Source organism: Fistularia commersonii, chromosome 22 (genome assembly GCF_037954325.1).
Source record: "Fistularia commersonii isolate RoL2024-O1a breed Wild chromosome 22, RoL_Fcom_v1.0, whole genome shotgun sequence".
NCBI classification, from domain to species: domain Eukaryota; kingdom Metazoa; phylum Chordata; class Actinopteri; order Syngnathiformes; family Fistulariidae; genus Fistularia; species Fistularia commersonii.
In genome coordinates this window covers 10993036-11011347 of record NC_141305.1, presented here as the reverse complement: position 1 = coordinate 11011347, position 18312 = coordinate 10993036, and the positions used below count along the sequence as shown (strand labels likewise).

Sequence of the window (18312 nt, the reverse complement as noted above, 5' to 3'; positions counted from 1 at the left end):
TACATGCTGGTGTCCACTGCCTCCATCTTATAAATACACTACACGTGTAATGTTATTTTAAATTGGCAAATGTTGACACAAAATACTGAGTATGTAGTCACACCTTTAAAAAGCTCAAGAGAAACATGAATGGCTCAACATAATTTATTTTCATTTTATGTTAAAATGTACAGAGTTCTTTGAAAGTACTTGCTAAGAAAGGGGGGGGGGGACAATAAATGGAAATACATACAGGGACAGAGTTGAGTCGAGGCTGCTGAGCGCATATCAACCTTCACTGTGTGCCCAGCTGTCACGCTATTTATTTTGCGCTCTCTCTTAGCATACAACGCAACATGTACAATTACAAAGGATACAAAAAGGGAAGCGATATAAACAGACAGAAATATACTGAGCTCATTTTTACATGCCTCTTAAATGTAAGGAAGTCATCCTATACACACACAAGTAAAAAAAAAAACTTAAAAAAAAAAAGAAAAAGAAAAAAAGAATGCCAGGTGACCTTTAGATATTTGTAGTCTTTCTGTTTAAAATAGCATTAATATACTACACAAAGATAGAAAAACTCTAGAGATGAGATGGAATGAAGAGGTTAAAGGCATCTTAAAGTCACTAAAAGTGAGTGGTAATTTTTTTAAATTTTGAATTTCTTATTAATTATTATCCAAGAGGCGAGCTAAAAAATATGTATTGTTCTTTTTTTCCTGAAACAGAAGTGGAAAAAAATGACAGTACCAATATCAATGTCAGAATTTCCTTTTATATTATAGAAAAACATTTTCTCTACAATAGGTTTTCTAAAGTCAAAAAGAGTCAGCTCGTGTCATAAAAGAAAGCTGCCCAGTCTGATAAAATTCAGAAAGAAACAAAACAAAAATAATGGGTTCAGAACAGAACAATACACACAAATAAAGTATGCAATGTCAGGTCTGTAGGAAAATGAAAACTCCTCTTTTGACTTTGAATACGGGTACATGGAGCAACAAGGCGAGCTGCTTCACCTCTGTGGCTTGAACGCCATAACCAAACACGTACTCACCTTCGACCCTGCTTTCAAATGTGTGCGCCCCTGTGGGGAGGCGGGGGGGCGAAACATGCACTACACCAGGCATTCAGGTGCACCTTTTTACAAAGGCTAACTGTCTACTACCGTATTTCTAACCAATGCAGGATGTTAGCAGAAATAATAATAATAAAAAAAAACAATTAAACAGAATACACAGCTCATAAGCAGACTCCTCGGGCTATAACACTTAAGGAGAGGAGATCAGTTAATTCACTGACTTTCCTTAAAGCAGCTAAATGGAAATCCCACTGTTTGTTCTGCATTTTGTAAAACGCTTAAAAAAGGCTGACATGATACACTGTCAGTGGAGTGTGGACAAGAAGAGCTGAATGTTGTAGTTTCCAGGTCTAGCCACCAGTTGGCAACAGCTAGCCAATGAGTGTCTGTGTGTCTGAGTGCTGCTGGACATTGGGAAGTACCAGAGTATTTACATCTATACTTATACTTAAGTGTCGGAAAACTGGAAAAATAATGCTACTCATTGAATTTATGGACATGAAATAAGAAGACTGTAACACACTTGTCTGCTCTGTGTCTTTGCTGGGTTTTTGGTATGACACCGTCCATCTGGGAAGACAGAGACATTGGAAATGGCTCAACACCTCAAACGTAGGAGGCCCTGCTCCTTTGCTTTTCTGGAACCAAGCAAAAAGCTGTTCGGTCAAGTGGCCGCAGGGATGTTAGGATAGTTTGGAGTAAACTAGAGGTTGTGTCAACATTTCAGAATGCCACACATATAAAGACCAAAGCATATGAGAGGTCGGTCGGACTGCACACAGTTATTTGAAAATGATCAACAAAAACAACAAAAATAAGTTTAAACATGATGTTTAACAAAACAAAACAAGAGTCCGTTTACAATGTTTCATTGTCACTTATTTAAGGTAAGGCTTCCTATGTCAATTAAAAAGATTGTGTGCATGGTTGAATAGTATCAGTTAACCATTGTTTTTTCAGTACAGTCTGACAAAGCAAGGTACTCCTGTGGATCTTCCTTGTCATTCTTGTCATCCCCCAGCTCTCCTCCCGCACATCAAGAGGAAGAGGAGACTTTTGGGCCCATATAGAGCAGACTGTGTAGGCCTGGCCTGGAGCTGTACCTCATGGCCAAGGTCCATGTACACACCCCAACCCCGAATCCTACTGAATTGCCTCCAGCGGGGAGGGAAAATGAGCCCAAATATAAAAAATGGACAAAATGATCACATAGATAAACAGGAAACCCAAAGAACCACTCTGTCTCCATTCACCTCCACTCTGCAGTGCCTTCAGTAGCACTCAAGAGTGACGATAGGAGTAATGGAGATTTTGAACACAGCCAGTATCAGCTCTGGACCCATGTCTCGTTTTTGAGTTCACTGCTGCTCATCTGCTCATGTATGGAGACTGTTTTGGAACACCAGCATAGCTGTGATGGGAGGGCCCAGTGTACATCATGTTGCCATGGTGATTAGGTTGCATAGGCTGCTGTGGATAACCCTGCCCTCCCATCATGCCCATCTGCATCTGCATCGGGTACTGAGCTGGCTGATTCATGTAAGGGGGGTTGCCATGGTAACCACTGTTCATCATTGGTTGGGGCATTCTGTAGCTGGCTGACATAGCATTGAGAGGTGGCATGTTCATGGAATTGTATGGTGCCGGTGTAGGCATGAGGTTTGGCATCATACCGCGCTGAACGGCCAAGGTGCGAGGTGTGCCCTGCATGGCCACAGCCCCTGTGCTGCGGCCATAGAGTTGCTGCTGGTGAGGGGCAGGAGCCAGCTGCTGTGTTGCTTTGGAGCGAATGGATATATGGCCTTTGACTGTCGCCATTTGGCCCTGCAGACGTTGCGTGTGTGGCGGGGGGCCCAAACCAATGTTGGTGGTGGGCATGTTGCATTGCAGCTGCAGGGAACCCAGGTTCATGGAACCAGAACTAAGGTTTGGAGGAGGGGTCATAGTGGGTTGGCCCTGGGGTAGGGGAGTGTGGGGAGAAGGGGCCAGCCCAGGGTTGGAGAGAGAAACACTGGTAGCATAGGAGGTGACTGAGGCAGAGTGAGAGTAGGGCATGGCGTGTGGGTCCATGATGGTGTTCGTGAGCTGCTGGAGTTTGGCCAGGCTGAAAGTTGCAGATGGCTGGGGGTATCCGCCAGTGCCAAAGTCCTGACCCATACGCTCATACAGGGTCCGGCCTCCTCCTCCACCTCCACTCTCAGGAATCTCCATAATCATGGGTGTTGAGGCAAAGCCATTACCCATACTACACTGTGACAGGGGCTGCTGCTGTTGCTGTGCTGGTTGCTGGGGGGCTGAAGGGGGAGGCTGAGAGTTGGGTACCTGTTGCTGCTGCTGGGGAGGCTGCTGTTGAACCTTTTTTTGGGTCTGCTGCTGATTAGTGCTCGGGGGCCTCTCTATCACACCACAGCTCTGGGGAGACTTAATGCCACAGCTGGGGGTATTGGACGGTGGAGGTGGAGGAGGGGGTGGCTGGGGGACAGAATTACCTACATTACTGGCACCTGGACCACTGTTCGGACCAGGCCCAGTTTGTTGAATGAGGCTACAGCTGCCCATCCCAAGCTGGGACCCACCACTCCCTGTTGAAGATGTGAGGCTGGGCGCCGGCACGAACGAGCAGCTATTGGATTGAGTCGATGAGGATGGGGTGGCTGAGCTGGAAGATGAAGAGACCGATGACGACGAAGCTGCAGATGCTCCAGCAACCACAGTTGCTGACATTCCCCCTCCATTTCCACCATTCCCTGTTCCGCTGCCTCCTCCACCCATAGTGGAATCATAGCTGCTAGGGTTGTCATAGTTCTCTGTAGTGCTCTCTATACTGCCAAGGTCACTGAAGCCACTGTCCACCACTTGCTGCGAGTGATCTGACACAGATGGGACATCCATCATCGGGGAAGTCTCCATGTTCTGCTGAGATGGTGCAGACAGTGAACTGGGATGCTCTGGGGTGATCTGTGTGTAGCCCCCTCCAGCACCTCCACTACTTCCCCCTGCTCCAGTCGGGCCAGGCGTCCCACCCCTCTGAACTGCTGGTGTTGTGTCCATGATGGCAGAGGGCAACCCTGGGCTGTTCACTGATCGCACAGATTGACTGGCCAAAGGGGGAATTGGGGGATTTGGGAGGGGGCCGCTGTGCTGGGAGGCCCCACACTCCTCTACTAAAGCTAAGGCCTCCTCTTCAGCCTCCCCCGTGTGGCTGTAACTCTGAAGTGTCCGGCATGCAGCCAAGGTCTCCTCACAATCTTGGTATGCCCCGTGGTGTGGGTGAGACTCAGTCTCTTCATCCTGAGCTTCGCCTTGTGTCAGGGACTGGACTGCCTGGACAGTCTCCAGGTCCAGCTCGTTGGAGTGATGATGGTGGTGTTGTGAGCTGTGGTGGCCCAGTTCCTCTTTGAAGTCAGAGTGCTGATGCGGATGGGAGTGTGTGTGTGTGTGCTGGGGTTCCATTAGTAGCGCAACATCTTTGTCCTCTGTGTGCAAAGGCTGGAGATCCATGGGTTCAGGGGGAACAGACATGGCCGTAACTGTTTCCACTGCAGCGGCAGCCGCAGCAGATTCCTCCTGCTCTCTGCGGCGCCGCTCTTCCTGCTGTGGGTCAGCTGAGGGAGGTCGGCACTTTGACTCCTGCACTCCCTCCTCAGCCTCCTCCTCCTCTTCTTCCTCCTCCTGTTTGCTGACATAGTCCCGGGCCACGCTGTTCTCCATGGCTAAAAAAGCTTCTCCGCCTTGGGGTTCTTCCTTTACAGGTGGGGAACCTGCACGGGAGGCTGGCTCCTCCTCCTCATCTTCATCCTCCTCCTCCTCTTCAGACTCGTGACTTTTTCTTTTCTTACTGCTATTGCTGCTGCTGTTGCTCTTTTCCTCTAAGTGTCCATCACCTTCATCATCTGCATCGTGGTCCTCACTCCGCCTGCATCCTGAGCCTGGTGTGGTAGCTGCTCTTCTGTTGATGGTCGCGCTACCACTACCCTGGTTGACAAATTCCTCTTCTTCCCTTTCCTCTTCTTCATCATCCTCTTCCCTGTCACCCATATCTGTGTCCTGAGGGTGAAACTGTGAGGCCCTGGGCCCTGAGTTGGAGGATGACGAAGGGGACAGTAGGGGACGGGACAGTGGACGGCTTGGTTTGTCCTCCTCCCAGGTTCTTTCTGTCTCCTCCTCCTCCTCTTCCTCTTCTTCTTCATCTTCCTCCTCTGGTTCAGAGGTGGGAGGTGCTTTTGTAACAGCCTGAGGTTGCCGGCAGGGGTTAGAGTTCTTGGGTGGTCTCCCTCGCCTCCTTGGGGCCTTCTGCTCAACTGGCTTGGGGAGAAAATCGTCTTCTTCAGAGTCTTTTTGTTTGTTGTTCATACTGGTTCTACAGACTCGTTTGCTGGTTCGATCCTCTAGTGAGACCAACTGTGAATCTTTGTCTAGCTGCTCCAGCAGCTTTTGCCTTTCCTGTCCCTGCCTCTCTGCTTCCTCTTGTGCCCGCTGCAGGTACCAGCTCCGAGGCTTGCGGCCTGGTTTCATCTTGATTTTTGTGGGTGGAGAATCTGTGTTCTGAGTCTGGTTGTCTGCAGTCGCTCGAGGGCTCGGTCCACTACCAGGCGGTCTTCCAGGCCCGCGCTTTTTCCAGTGAAGTGGTTTACGACTCTTTCCTTTGGGCCAGCCTTTCTTCTTTTTGACAGGGACCTCAGGGTTGGTGGCTAGAGTCTCTGGAGGACCTGCTGGCAATTTAGCCACAGGCTTCAGTAGAGGAGTTAACTCTGGGGAGGAAAGGTTGATACATGTATTAGAACGAAGCTCTCGACATATATGCGCGTCATCAAACACTGCAAAGTTTGCCACCAATTTTTTTTTTTTTTTTTACCCACCGTCTTCATCTGAATCTGTATCATTGGAAGGCCGGCCTCTTTTGGCAACGGGGTCTGACAACCTAAGAGTCGAACGGGATGGAGGGTAGCGGCGCAGAGAATGGCTCAGCCGCGTCTCCTCCTCTAGTCTGGGCATGGGTCTCTCAGAGTCAGAGTCGACAAAAGCCTCGTCTAAAACCTCTGTAGTCTCGGAAATGGTCTCTGTTACCACACTGCTGTGAACACGTTGACGTACTCTGCGCTTCCTCCATGGCTTCTATATATGCAAATGCAGAAATTAAAATAAGGTTCCTTTGATTTCATTTCATGTTCTGGAACTTTCCACTTTTATGAATATTTTATTTTTTCTTACCTTGCATTTGAGACCCATGGCAGGCTTTGTAAGGATTGGTGGCGAGCACTCCCTCCCATCTTCATCATCATCATCATCGTCGTCATCATCGTCGTCGTCATCGTCCTCTTCCTCTTCACTGCTTTCGCTGAAACAGCTCTTCCTGATTGGTGGAGCATCACTCAACCGGGAAACCCCGGGTAGCTGGGCAAGCCCCTCTCCAGGCCCTTCTAATCGTCTGGGCTTGGGACCTCTCTTTTTTCTTGGAGGGCGACCTCTTCGAGTGGGAGTTATGGAGGGGTGTGTAACCATGTCCAATGTGTGAAATCCTGTGGATTCTGCTTGTCTCTCCAAGCAGAAAAGGGAGGGAGGGCTGCTGCCCGAACCTGACGCTTTTCCTCCCTCTGTCCCCTCTTCATCCTCGTCGTCTTCATCCTCCATTTGGTGGATCTTAGATGTCCGTCCAAGTCTCTGGCTGTCCTTCACCTTTCCCCAAGGCCAGTTTTTGGGTGGACGCCCCCGGGTTCTGCGTTCTCCATTTGTCGAGGGAGGTTGCCGTGGTGGTTCGGAGATAGGTGGAATACGGATTGGCGGGGATGTTGGGGAGCTTTGACTAATGGGAAACCCCAGAAAGCCTTTTCTCTCCACTTCATCTCCATCATCATCATCATCATCATCATCGTCATCATCCTCCTCCTCCTCTTCATCGTCCTCTCTTTTCTTTCCATGATGCATGTGCCAAGACATTGGTTGGCCCTTGTGACTGGGTTTGATCTATTTCCAAACAATTGAAATAATGTGAATAAATGACTCTTTCAAACTAAATGCACATATGAGACATTCTGTCATTTCGGATCAGTGAAAGCAATTTTACTCATTTACCTCCTTGTGGTCTTCTTCAACTGGTTCTTCATCCTCTTCTTCATTATCATCATCTCCATCCGCGTCAGAGACTACTGTGTTGGTGACGATGACAGGAGTCCAGCGGAGACACTCTGGGTCCACCTCCAGCAATCGTGGTCGGGCCTTAAGACGGGCCATATGATTAGCCACCAACTTCTCCCTTCTCACAAGGACCATCCTGAAAAAAAGGAGGCATAATGGGAAAAGATTAAAAAAAAAAAAAAAATCAGCATTACAACACTGCATTCAGGTAGCCTTGAAGTTCTGCTATTTCCCCTTATTATTTCTTAATTGGGAGCAGAAAAACTAGTTTTAAGCAGATCCAAGCTTGTATTCACACTGGTGCTGCAGTTGAATTTGATATTTGAAAGGCTCTTTCAATCAGTGCCATTGTGTCAACACTTATGATATTACTCATGATATTACGTTACAGTAGAATAGGGTCGTGATACTATGTGTCCAGTCTACTTTAATGTCGTCACTGGCCATTTCTTTTGGAAAATGGTTACACGGTTACATTTACTATCAGCAGGGAGTACAGAGACTATTGACATATTGTTGGACAGAGAATCTGAAGATGTCCTACAGTGCAGAGAAAAGTGTGATTCATTAGCATCTGTCACATCTCTCTCTCTCTCTCTGTCTCTCTCTTGCTCGCTCTCTCACTCTCTCTCTCGCTCCCATTCTCTCAGATTGTGTGTCTATGGTATCAGTTATCTTACCTGTCTCCACGCTGCTCCAGCATGTTGAGGCTGTGCAATGTGGTGGTGATGTCTTGCGGGCAAATCCCAGTAAGTTTGCTAAGTTGTCTGATGGTGATCTGTCGGTCACGGACCTCATGGAGACATTCTAGCACTTCACTGCGCCAGTAGGCCATGTAGGACAGTCGGCCCAAGTCTGAGAGAGGCTTCTCTGGCGAGCCTGGCTGGCCCTCACGTTTGGATAACAGGTAGCCTGTAGGAAGGAGAAGGTACAGATAAAATGAGCTCTACTAAAATATAAATAACTTATCTTGGAATTATATGATTTTCTTTCTTTAAGAGAGACTGTAGATGTACAGTCATTCCAAATAGCTACACTGTCACTGTGCATCTTGTATACACTTGTATTGTTGTTCAAGGATAAGGTTCTTACTGAAGTCAATAAGGAAGCGCCCATAACCCTTGCGCTGGTACTGCGGAAGAATCATGATGCATGACACATTGTATTTCTGTTGGCAGTGCTTCTCCTGAAAAAGGACACAAAGACATTAATTCTTCAATTACAAAACAACAAAGCTATATCGTGGACCAGCTCAGGGGTCGGGGGGGGGGCAGCCAGGAGATTATGGCAATGCATCCACTCACTAAATGCACTGACAGCATGAGAGTACTTGAATGGAAGCACCTGCAACTGTAATTGTGCTCAAGTGAAGAAGTTTTATCTGGGCCACAATAAAACAGCAACAGCAGACTTGCTGGAATTCACAAGCATGAGATAATTCTAATAAAACTGTTTTCAACTGATTAGACATTTATGAAGAGATGTTTCAGGTGTTTCTAGATGGGGTTTCATTACAAACCAACAAATCACACTTAACACAATTGTCAAATGGTGGCGCAAGATGTTTAAACATCCTCGAGAAATACAAAGAAAAAATAAATACAAAGCTGAGAATGCACCTATGGCCATACCTTGGAAAAGTAGCCGACAAGATGACATCCTTTGCTGTCATTCTGGGTCAGGACGTAAAAAAGGAATGGCTCCACATCATAGTAGAGAGTCTTGTGGTCTAGGAAAAGCTTGGCCAGCAGGCACAAGTTCTGACAGTAGATTGTGCTCACGTTCCCGTCAACCTTTTGGAAGGATAAGAGAAAAAAAGGAAATCAGTGCAACAACTTGATAGCAAACGCCCTAATTCATGGCTGTTCACTTAAAGGAAAAATAGGTGATAAGGGAAGTCTCTCAGCTGGTGTTAGAAGCAGTGGAGCATGGTTTAATTGAATGGAGTATAAGTTAGAGTCCAGCAATGATCTCGGATAACTCTCCAGAGACCTCAAGTGACAGATGGAGGTGCAGGAAAGAAAAAAAGACTAGGAAAGAGGTGGTTCAGGCCGGCCCCTCACTAATGATAACACTTCCCTGACTGAGGATGGACTGCAGGGCTCTGAAGCTGAAGCCACAGTGGCAGTTGATTGCGGACAACTGCTCCACTCAACTAATAATATATTTTGCTACCAGATCTATTTAAAAGTGTTAAAAAGTTTAAAGTAATCATCCTTAATTTTTCTGTTGATACCAACATCCTTTCCTGCCATAACAGTTTCCTCTAGCAGTACCAATGTTTTAATCTTGAATAATTTATGAGTATAAATAATGGCAAACTGAGAACCATATCAGGTTTAGAATGTATCATCAGAATGTCTCTGTTTCTTTTTCTATAATTAGAGCAATCTTTCCGTAGCAAATACTGTAATTTCCTTACTATTAGCTGCTACTTTTTCACATGCTTTGAACACTGCAACTTAAACAATGATGCAGCTAATTTATGGATTTTTATGGGCTAATGAGCTTCATCCCGCCTAAATATTTAGCCTTGTCACAGTCACATCAGATCAATGAAATTACACACAGAACACCACAGAACACACATTTGTGGCTTACATAAGGAACATAAAGAGCGACAACGAGAGATAGACAAGGAATTGTGTTAATTCTGTTTAATTCTGATTTTGTGATTTTAGTGCGCAGGATAAAGATGGAGATAGCAATCAGCAACTTTACCTGGTATACTACTGAATATTTAATTTTTCTTAACCAGAAGTGTTACAGGGACTGTTCAGAAAAAAGCATTTACTGTAAGTATTTGATTAAAAATTAAAAAAAAAAACAAAAAAAAAACACTTTCTGTGTAGCATTTTTCTTTGTAAAAAAAAATTGCAGTTTAGAAAAGTGCAGCCTATATAGGTACATTTTTTTTTTAATTTTCTAATTTAGTGGGTGCAGCTTATATTCAGGTGTGCTTAATTGTCGGATTTACCTCGAAAACAGAGACATCATCCTTCCTGTAGATCTCGTTGGCAGGGGGGTGAAACCAGTTGCACTTCTTCATGTGCTGGTAAAGGATGCTGCGACTCTTCATGTAGCGCAGACAGAACTCACACAGGTAGAGCTTGGGTAATCTGAAGAAAGCCAGAGATAGAGATTGTAGAGCTGGAAATTTTGCAAAGCTATCTTGATTTGCCCAGCATTCAATAGGACCTTCCCTGGTCCACACATAATTTTAAATCTTCAGCTTTAATTTTGAACCAATGACATTAAATTACCTTGATTAAAGTTACATAGTGAAGATCGCCCATCAATGTCAAAAGTTTATGAAGATTTCATGAAAATGCCTTTCATTATTTTGGTTACCTGCTGTACTCTTGTGGGTAGGGAGAGGAGTACCATGTCTGGATTTCAAACTTTCCAAATTCAATGACTGATGGACAGCGCATCTGAGGGTCTGGTGGCCCCGTCACCCCAACTTTCTGTTTTATGGAACGAAAGAGAGTCAAAGCTTAATGAAGTAAATAAGGAATACAGCAAGGTCTTGCAAAGGCTGACAAATGAAGGATGTGGTAGATCTGAACTGGGAAAAATATCACACTTCAGCACCCAAGGATATCAAAAACACAACTAAATTAACCTATTAAATCAAAGCATAACACTTCATGATCTTCACTCTTTTGTTATTAAAGAGTAACTAAAATATCTTCATGGTCAAACACTCATAGACCAATCTCGAATTTGAATCCCTAATTGGTAAATGGTCAACATACATAGTCTCTTTCACACTAGATTTTTACACAATTTACACTGCATGTAATTCAATATTTTTGAGCTTCAAATGCCCCCCCCCACACACACAAACACACACCTAACCAGGCCATTTAGATCAACTTGGGGTTCAGTGTCTTGCCCAAGGACACCTTCAGCATGCAGACAGAAGGAGATGGGAGTCAAACTGCCAGCCTTGAGTAGGAGGGATGCCCTCTCTACCGAGCTGCAACTGCCCCAATACGAGAACCATTACCAGTAAAAAGAGGATCAGAAATGTGAAGCAATCTAAATCAGCTCCTTCTGTTTGATGAAAAATGCAATACTTAAGTAGGGGGGTATCCAGTGTGGAGGTGTTTAAACGTTAATAACCTGCTTCTCTTTTTATCAGATCTTTCACAAATTTATACACCTAAGTGGATATTACTGTAGGCCAACCTGAAGATTTCCATGAGATCAATGAACTATTCTAACCTTGAATGGAAAATGCAAAAAAGAGGAAAAAAAAAAAAAAAAAAAAAAGAGTACAAAATAAAAAACTATTTGACTTTCCTTGACTCAATATCCATACCCTATAAATTGGCCAAATATTTTTTTGCATTATTCTGCTGACTGACATAAATGTGCACCAGCATACAATTGTGGCGCAAAGAAGAGGACCTGGCTATATGCATTCCTTACAAATTTCAAAACATGCACCGGCAGTCTCGAGTCACCGTTCTTACCAAATTGACTTAATGTGCTTGGCACTGCCTCATTCGCTCAACTCTGTCATGTCTGCTTATAATGACACTGACCAGGCACAGCCCTGGAAAGTGAGTTACAGACTGTCCAGTCTCTATAATGTTCCTACATTAACGTTGACATTCCTTAATTATAGAAGCTTGTTCTCTTTCTGTTGTCCCTTCACTAAAGACACCATCCCAATTGTGTTCTGTATTTTGGCTTGGTGCCTGGGTACCTGTAATGCAAGCTCCTGTATGTGTCTGAACAGCTCAATGTCTTTTTCTGTCAGGTTCTCATGGCCAGGCAGTCTGTCGTCCTCATCCCGCCAGTCACTGCCTTCCTGATTGTCTGAGGATGGAAACATAATAAAAAAAATGAGCAACGGGGGGGAAAATATGTGCTGTTTTGTGTTGTGTTGTATTCCTTATTGTAAATCTTTTATCGATCCAAAGAGGTAAAATTACAAGATGTATTCTACCATTAAAAAAATTACCACAATTGAAAAAAAGCTGTTTATAACACGCTGAAGAGTGTGGCTAAGATCATATTTGATGAAGGCAGTATTTGCAACGCTTTATTTATGCAATGGCTGAATGAGTTTAGATGAATGTTAAAAGGTGTGGGGTGTCCTTTTCAAAAATTTGAGATCCCCAGTATGTTTTGAATTTTTTTGTACTTGAAATGACACTCATATTTATTACTTTATCACACTTGTGTAGCCCAGTTTGAGGTCTGATTTCTGCATCTGTCACTTTTAATGAAAATGCCCAGCAGCTTGGCAGGGACCAGTCAGTAAATGTAGAAAGCTTTTGGCTTCTGCTTCCAAGTACTTTCTAAATCTATATGCAGTTCGAGGATTAATGTGTCACCAAATAAATTCCAACACACAAGTTGGATGAGAACCTGCAACATTTTCATACTATACAGATAAGATGTGACTGGTGGTAATGTAATTTTCTTAAAGCACTTGAAGAGCTTCTTTTTTATATTTCATAAAGATAATAAAGAGAAGTCTTGTGTAGTTTTGCAGGGAGATGAGCTTGTGATGATGTACAAATGCATCAGGATTCGTTATGCATCTGAACTGGTGGCAGGTCAATTGCAATAAAATCAAATTATGAGACTTGTGAATATTCATACAGGAGACCCATTAATACTCTGGTTAATCTACTAATCCAGTAGTTGAAACAATCCTTTTTAGTAATTTGGCTTCTCAGGAAGGTTTTATTGAAAAAACTCAGAGTAAGTGCCAATGAAACTTCAAGTACTAAATATATATCGGCATTTTTTTCTCCTCTGTCGAGAAGCGCTTCACACTGTGAAGTTACTTCATGTTGAAAAAGGAACTGTAGATGGCCACGTCAAGTCAAAATCAATTTTCAACTGAAGCATAAACAACTACTCTCTGGGTCTGATACTGCCAAGTCAATTTCACACTATTTTAATTTTGGTCACCAAAAATAAATAAAAGGGCTTATCTTCTGAAAACCAAATAAGCCACAAAATTTAATACATGACAGTATATTTAATTTAAACATGGCGGCATTTGCATATTTCCTCCTATTAAGTTAATGATTTTCAAACAAACTAATTAAGTACCATGAGATGGTTTAGATGTTTAATTTGGTATACTGTAGTATACATATAGCACAACTAATACATATCTTTTAACATGTTGAAATATTCAACATTTTGAAGGAATACTGATCTGCTGGTTGGTCTTGATACTGACAACTTTATCAAGATACTTATCTTTACACTTAGATTAAATCTGTATTTAATACTTGGGAGTTGTATGCACAAGCATAAAAGTGCTTTTCATACCCGCCCTGTCATCTCCATCTCCTTTTCGACTGGATTTCTTTCTGATACGGCACTGCTGTGAGTAGTCCACTACTTCTTGGCGTGCCTTGCGGCCCTCGGGTGACGGCGTGAAAAATTTGGTAAGGGCATCGATTAAGCCCTTGGTCTTGTTGTTGAAACGTAGGCTTCCCTGTGTCAGGTCATCATCATCTCGCATTGAAAAAAGCAGCCGGTCATCACCAGGGTAACCTTCGCAGGATGAGCTTGAGGAAGAATTGGGAGAGGCTGAACGCTTCCGCCTGGCTCGGCCACCCAGCTTCTTGAAAGGCCGCCCTGGCCTGAAGAGGAGATAAGAGTTGTGATAAAGATTTGGCAGGACAGCCCTGCCCATGGAAACACTTTCCATCAGCTGGGAAGATACTGAGTCCCATGAATCATCAAATGAAACATTTATTTGATTCATCATTATCTGCTTGCCTCTGAAATAGTCCAACTTAAAGCATTTCTTTACCTATTCTTGGGCCGTCCCAGCGGTGCATTGTAGCGCCGTTTGATTTGAGCTGCCTTTTCATGTAAAAGCTTCTTTCCCTTTTTCCTGGGTTGGCAGATTTGACAAATCCACATTCCTAAGAGAAAAAGAAAACACAAGAGCTTCACACATACGTTGGCAGGCTCTGGGGATTCATTTGATATACAGATGCAAAATTGATATGAATTAGCATCTTTAATTGTTAAATAGAAATTTATGTAAAGCCCAGTGTTTCAAATGCATTTGTCAAGGGGTGTGTTGAAGATGTATAATTTTAGGTTCTGATGATTTACCTTTGGGCATCCGCGTGAGGGGAGGGTCACAGCACTCCATGTGGAAGCCCCGGTCACAGGAGTCACAGAATAACATGTTGTCCTGAAACAGCACACATACAAATACTTTAAGTACTGATGGTTAAAAAGGGCAATGCATTTTTTATACTCTCAAAGATCAGACAGTTAAATCTAGAGTAATTTGCACATTACACATTTCCAAACAGAATCTGGATAAGTATATCCATAGCCAACAAAGGATGTGTGTATTAATGATGAGTAGGATGATTACCATATTTGATTTTCTACTTTAGAAAGTATGTCAGCCTATATGTTAAGTAATTCAATATTTTTAAGCTTCAAACACACACACACACACACACACACACACACACACACACACACACACACACACACACACACACACACACACACACGGCCTCTTTATGCTGGTTAGACATCACCCTCAGGATTCCATGTTTTGCTATTTTACTTACAGCAGCAGAGCGGGTTTGTGATGATACGATAATGTGTGAGTAATGTCCTGTTGTTATCTGTGCTGCTACTTTCTCGTTAAAAAGTTAACCCATACTAGGGAGAGAAAAAAAAAGCACTTTTTAATATGTCAATTTGGATCCGGTTTTTCAAAATCGTGATTGGTCTGTAGTGCCTCTGAGGAGAAAATATAAGTTGGGGTGTCTAGGTAGCAAAAACTGTAAAAACAAGGATTTTTAAGACCCCTTTCAATGACTTGAAAGTCCATGCATCTATGGCATTATTTTGAACACAACATCTTATTCTTTTACATGAACTGCAATAATAAAGCTAAGTAGTACATTCTGCCTTTACAGAGATGGGTTTTATACAGGAACGTGTTGATTGGCATGTAGTAGGAGTATCTGAACTTTGATGACATACATGTTAAGCGATAATATAGAGGCAGTTATAGATTCGGTAGGACATTTGAAGGTGCCTATGAAGAGAAATCTAGGATTTCAGATGATTCCGGCTCATTTTCATTAAAAGAAATAAAATAAATAATAATAATAATTTTTAGTTACCTTACTGAAATGATTTCACTCACAACAATGATGCATTTTTAATCACAATGCAGACAAAAAATGGAATTTAATTTGTTAATTCCAAATATTTGAACAGAGACCGAAAAAAAACAAAATGAAATCATGTTTAACAAGGCATTATTAATTTGAATTTGTGTTGAACAGTAAAATCCCATCAGTAACACTTAACAAATGTGTCAGTGCATGACAAGAGAACAACCATCTGAATGGCATCTCCAGGCACTTCAGCTAAGAGAAGAGCATTTCCAGACACTTTTTAACTGCAAGTCCACCATATTTGCTCATCAACTCACCGCATTCTTTCCTTGATCCTGACAGCTGCTGCACGTTTTGCATTCGATGCACTGCCACCAAAGAGCTTTGACTCGTGCAGTGAGCTCTGGGGAGAACTTGAGACAGGACGGGTGGCCTGCAGAAAAATAGGAAGTATACATAGACAGTCACTCTTCTTTTGTTTGGCTGCTGACTGACAGCAGTGACCCAATTACATCATGACAGACAGAGGGGGAAAATAATATTTTTTTTTGGAAGTGGAAGCATTCACTGAATCAAACCTGGCTGTGAAGAGGGTATTCAAACATAGATGACAATTAGTCAGAGCTTTGTTTTGGCTTTTTTTGAGATGCAGCAAGCAAAGAAAACATTCTGTAGAACAAAAACCCACTGGGGACCAAAGAGAAACAAAATCATGCCACCACTCTACTTAAGAATAGGTTCTTGGCAACAGTGCTACAAGTCTTAAGGGAGTAGTATAACAACAAGCACTATTACAACTTCTATCGATGTCTCTCACTCAGACAGAATACGGCCCCTGTAACACATGGAAAACAAGAACCACTCTTCTTTATCTAGAGAAATCTGTATTTTCCATTTTTCCAGAAAACTCTGCTGACACTGAACCTGGATTGGGTATCACTGGAATCTGAAGAAAGCACAGTGCATAGTATTAAGTTGTTTGAATAATCATTTCCTCCAAAACTTTGTGCTTTTCTGGTTAGGATTTTCAGCTTGAGCTGCTTTTGCCAAGTACAAAAAGAGTGGTGCTCATAGTAATAACATTTGTTATGGCATCACACTATGATGACATGAGTCTGTTGTTTAGATAGTTTTGATATCCTGTGTCATCACCAAGCTGATACCAATTAGTGAAAGAGGTTGAGCACAACTGAGCAATGAATTAGAATAGTACTGTTTAAGTATAAACCGCTTGGAGCTATGAAATTCAAGTGTGGTAAACTGAGTTGGGACTATAAACTAAAGTGTAATCAGGGAAAGCAGATTAACTTGCTGTTTTATAACAACCGATGAATGATGTGAAACATGCCAACGAACTTGATATGCTGGATTTCAATTGCTCAATGAAAAGCCAGTGGAAGACGGAGAAACACAATTAGTCTGAGTGCGAAGCGACCAAAAAACACTCATGGCAGTCTTTTATAGTAACAGCTGGAGGCGGCATAATGAAACTGAATGACAAAGGTGCATGCATTTGAACATCAATTTTCTGAAGGCTGCATTCAGCTTCTCTTCCTGTGTGATGGTTTTCATGCCAACGTCAGATAGATTCTAAACATCCCAGAGACACCCAGATCACTTCAATTCAAAGAGCTTTATGACAAAGGGAAAAATGTCATGAAATTCTGAAGCGTTCATTTTCTTTTTTAATTCTGATACATAAGATCACATCTAATTACTTGCCAGATGCATTGAACAGTTAAACATTAAAACCCACATAGTGAAGAGTTTTTTCTTAGTCGCAGCGAGAGAGAATATACAGTTGTGTTCAAAATAATAGCAGTGTTGTTACAAATGTGGGTAAAGCTTAAAGTCCCTCTAATATTTTTATTTCCATTCACTGGGAACACTGCGCATTATATTGTACATGAAAGCATCACAAAAAAGTAGCAATATTTGAATTAATTTACAGAAAATTAAGAAAAAGTGGTTGTGGGCTGTTCAAAAAAATAGCAGTGTCTGAATTTTTCATAACAAACTCAAATGTTTACTCAATTAACTGAAACAACATTAAGAACCAAGAAATGCAGAGGAATTGTGGAAGGTTGTCAAATCATCCTGGGATGTAATACCGGTTTCCAGGTGTCAAAAGTTGGTTGATTCCATGTAACAGATGTGAAGCAGTTCTCAAAAACAGTGGTTATGCAACTAAATATTAGTTTTGTGAATCACAGGAATGCTAAATTTTAATGTTGTTTCAGTTCATTGAGTAAACATTTGAGTTTATGAAAAATTCAGACACTGCTATTTTTTTGAACAGCCCACAAACACTTTTTCTTCATTTTCTGTAAATTAATTTGAATATTGCTACTTTTTTCTTGATGGTTTCAAGTAAAGTATAATGTGCAGTGTTCCCGGTGAATGGAAATAAAATATTAGAGGGATTTTGAGCTTTACCCACATTTTTAACAACACTCCTATTATTTTGAACACAACTGTAAGTGTGTGAATGAGAGGGACCCAAGTCAAGCGATAAGGCTACAGGTAGCGGAGATAAAGAAGGTAGAGGATTTTAAATACTTTGGCTCAATAGTCCAGAGCAACTGAGAGTGTGGAAAAGAGATGAAGAAACATGTTCAAGCAGGCTGGAACAGTTGGAGAAAAGTATTAGGGGCTAAGACAATTTATATTTCATTATATTTCTTATTCTTCCTCCTTTCCACTATTATCTATTACTGTTATGTTTTTACTTGAAACTCTGGCACAACAATTTCCTTCGGGATTAATAAAGTTGTTCTCGTCTCATCTCATCACAGGATAGAAGAATTTCAGCCAAAATTAAAGGAAAGGCATATAAGACAGTTGTGAGACCAGGGATGCTGTATGCTTTGGAGACAGTGGTATTGAAGAGATGACAGGAAGAGGAGCTGGAGGTGGCAGAGATGAAGATGTTGAGGTTCCCCTTGGGAATGACAAGCATGGATAGGACCA

At 42.5% G+C, this 18312-nt stretch overlaps 1 protein-coding gene across 2 annotated transcripts in view; it reads right to left on the bottom strand.

The window, feature by feature from the left end:
- Positions 1-129: 129 nt before the first annotated feature.
- kat6a (K(lysine) acetyltransferase 6A) overlaps positions 130-18312 on the bottom strand; it is a 33875-nt gene continuing 15692 nt past the window's right edge. For both annotated transcript variants that reach the window (XM_086169256.1, XM_086169257.1), the window contains 14 exons: positions 15660-15775; positions 14306-14387; positions 13995-14109; positions 13505-13821; positions 11916-12028; positions 10550-10665; positions 10176-10317; positions 8830-8991; positions 8291-8384; positions 7879-8110; positions 7136-7334; positions 6275-7027; positions 5923-6178; positions 130-5814 (listed from right to left, as the gene is read on the bottom strand). In XM_086169256.1, the coding sequence (XP_086025382.1) occupies positions 2432-5814; positions 5923-6178; positions 6275-7027; positions 7136-7334; positions 7879-8110; positions 8291-8384; positions 8830-8991; positions 10176-10317; positions 10550-10665; positions 11916-12028; positions 13505-13821; positions 13995-14109; positions 14306-14387; positions 15660-15775 (6080 nt within the window). In that variant the 3' untranslated portion in view covers positions 130-2431. The remainder of the gene's footprint in view (positions 5815-5922; positions 6179-6274; positions 7028-7135; positions 7335-7878; positions 8111-8290; positions 8385-8829; positions 8992-10175; positions 10318-10549; positions 10666-11915; positions 12029-13504; positions 13822-13994; positions 14110-14305; positions 14388-15659; positions 15776-18312) is intronic.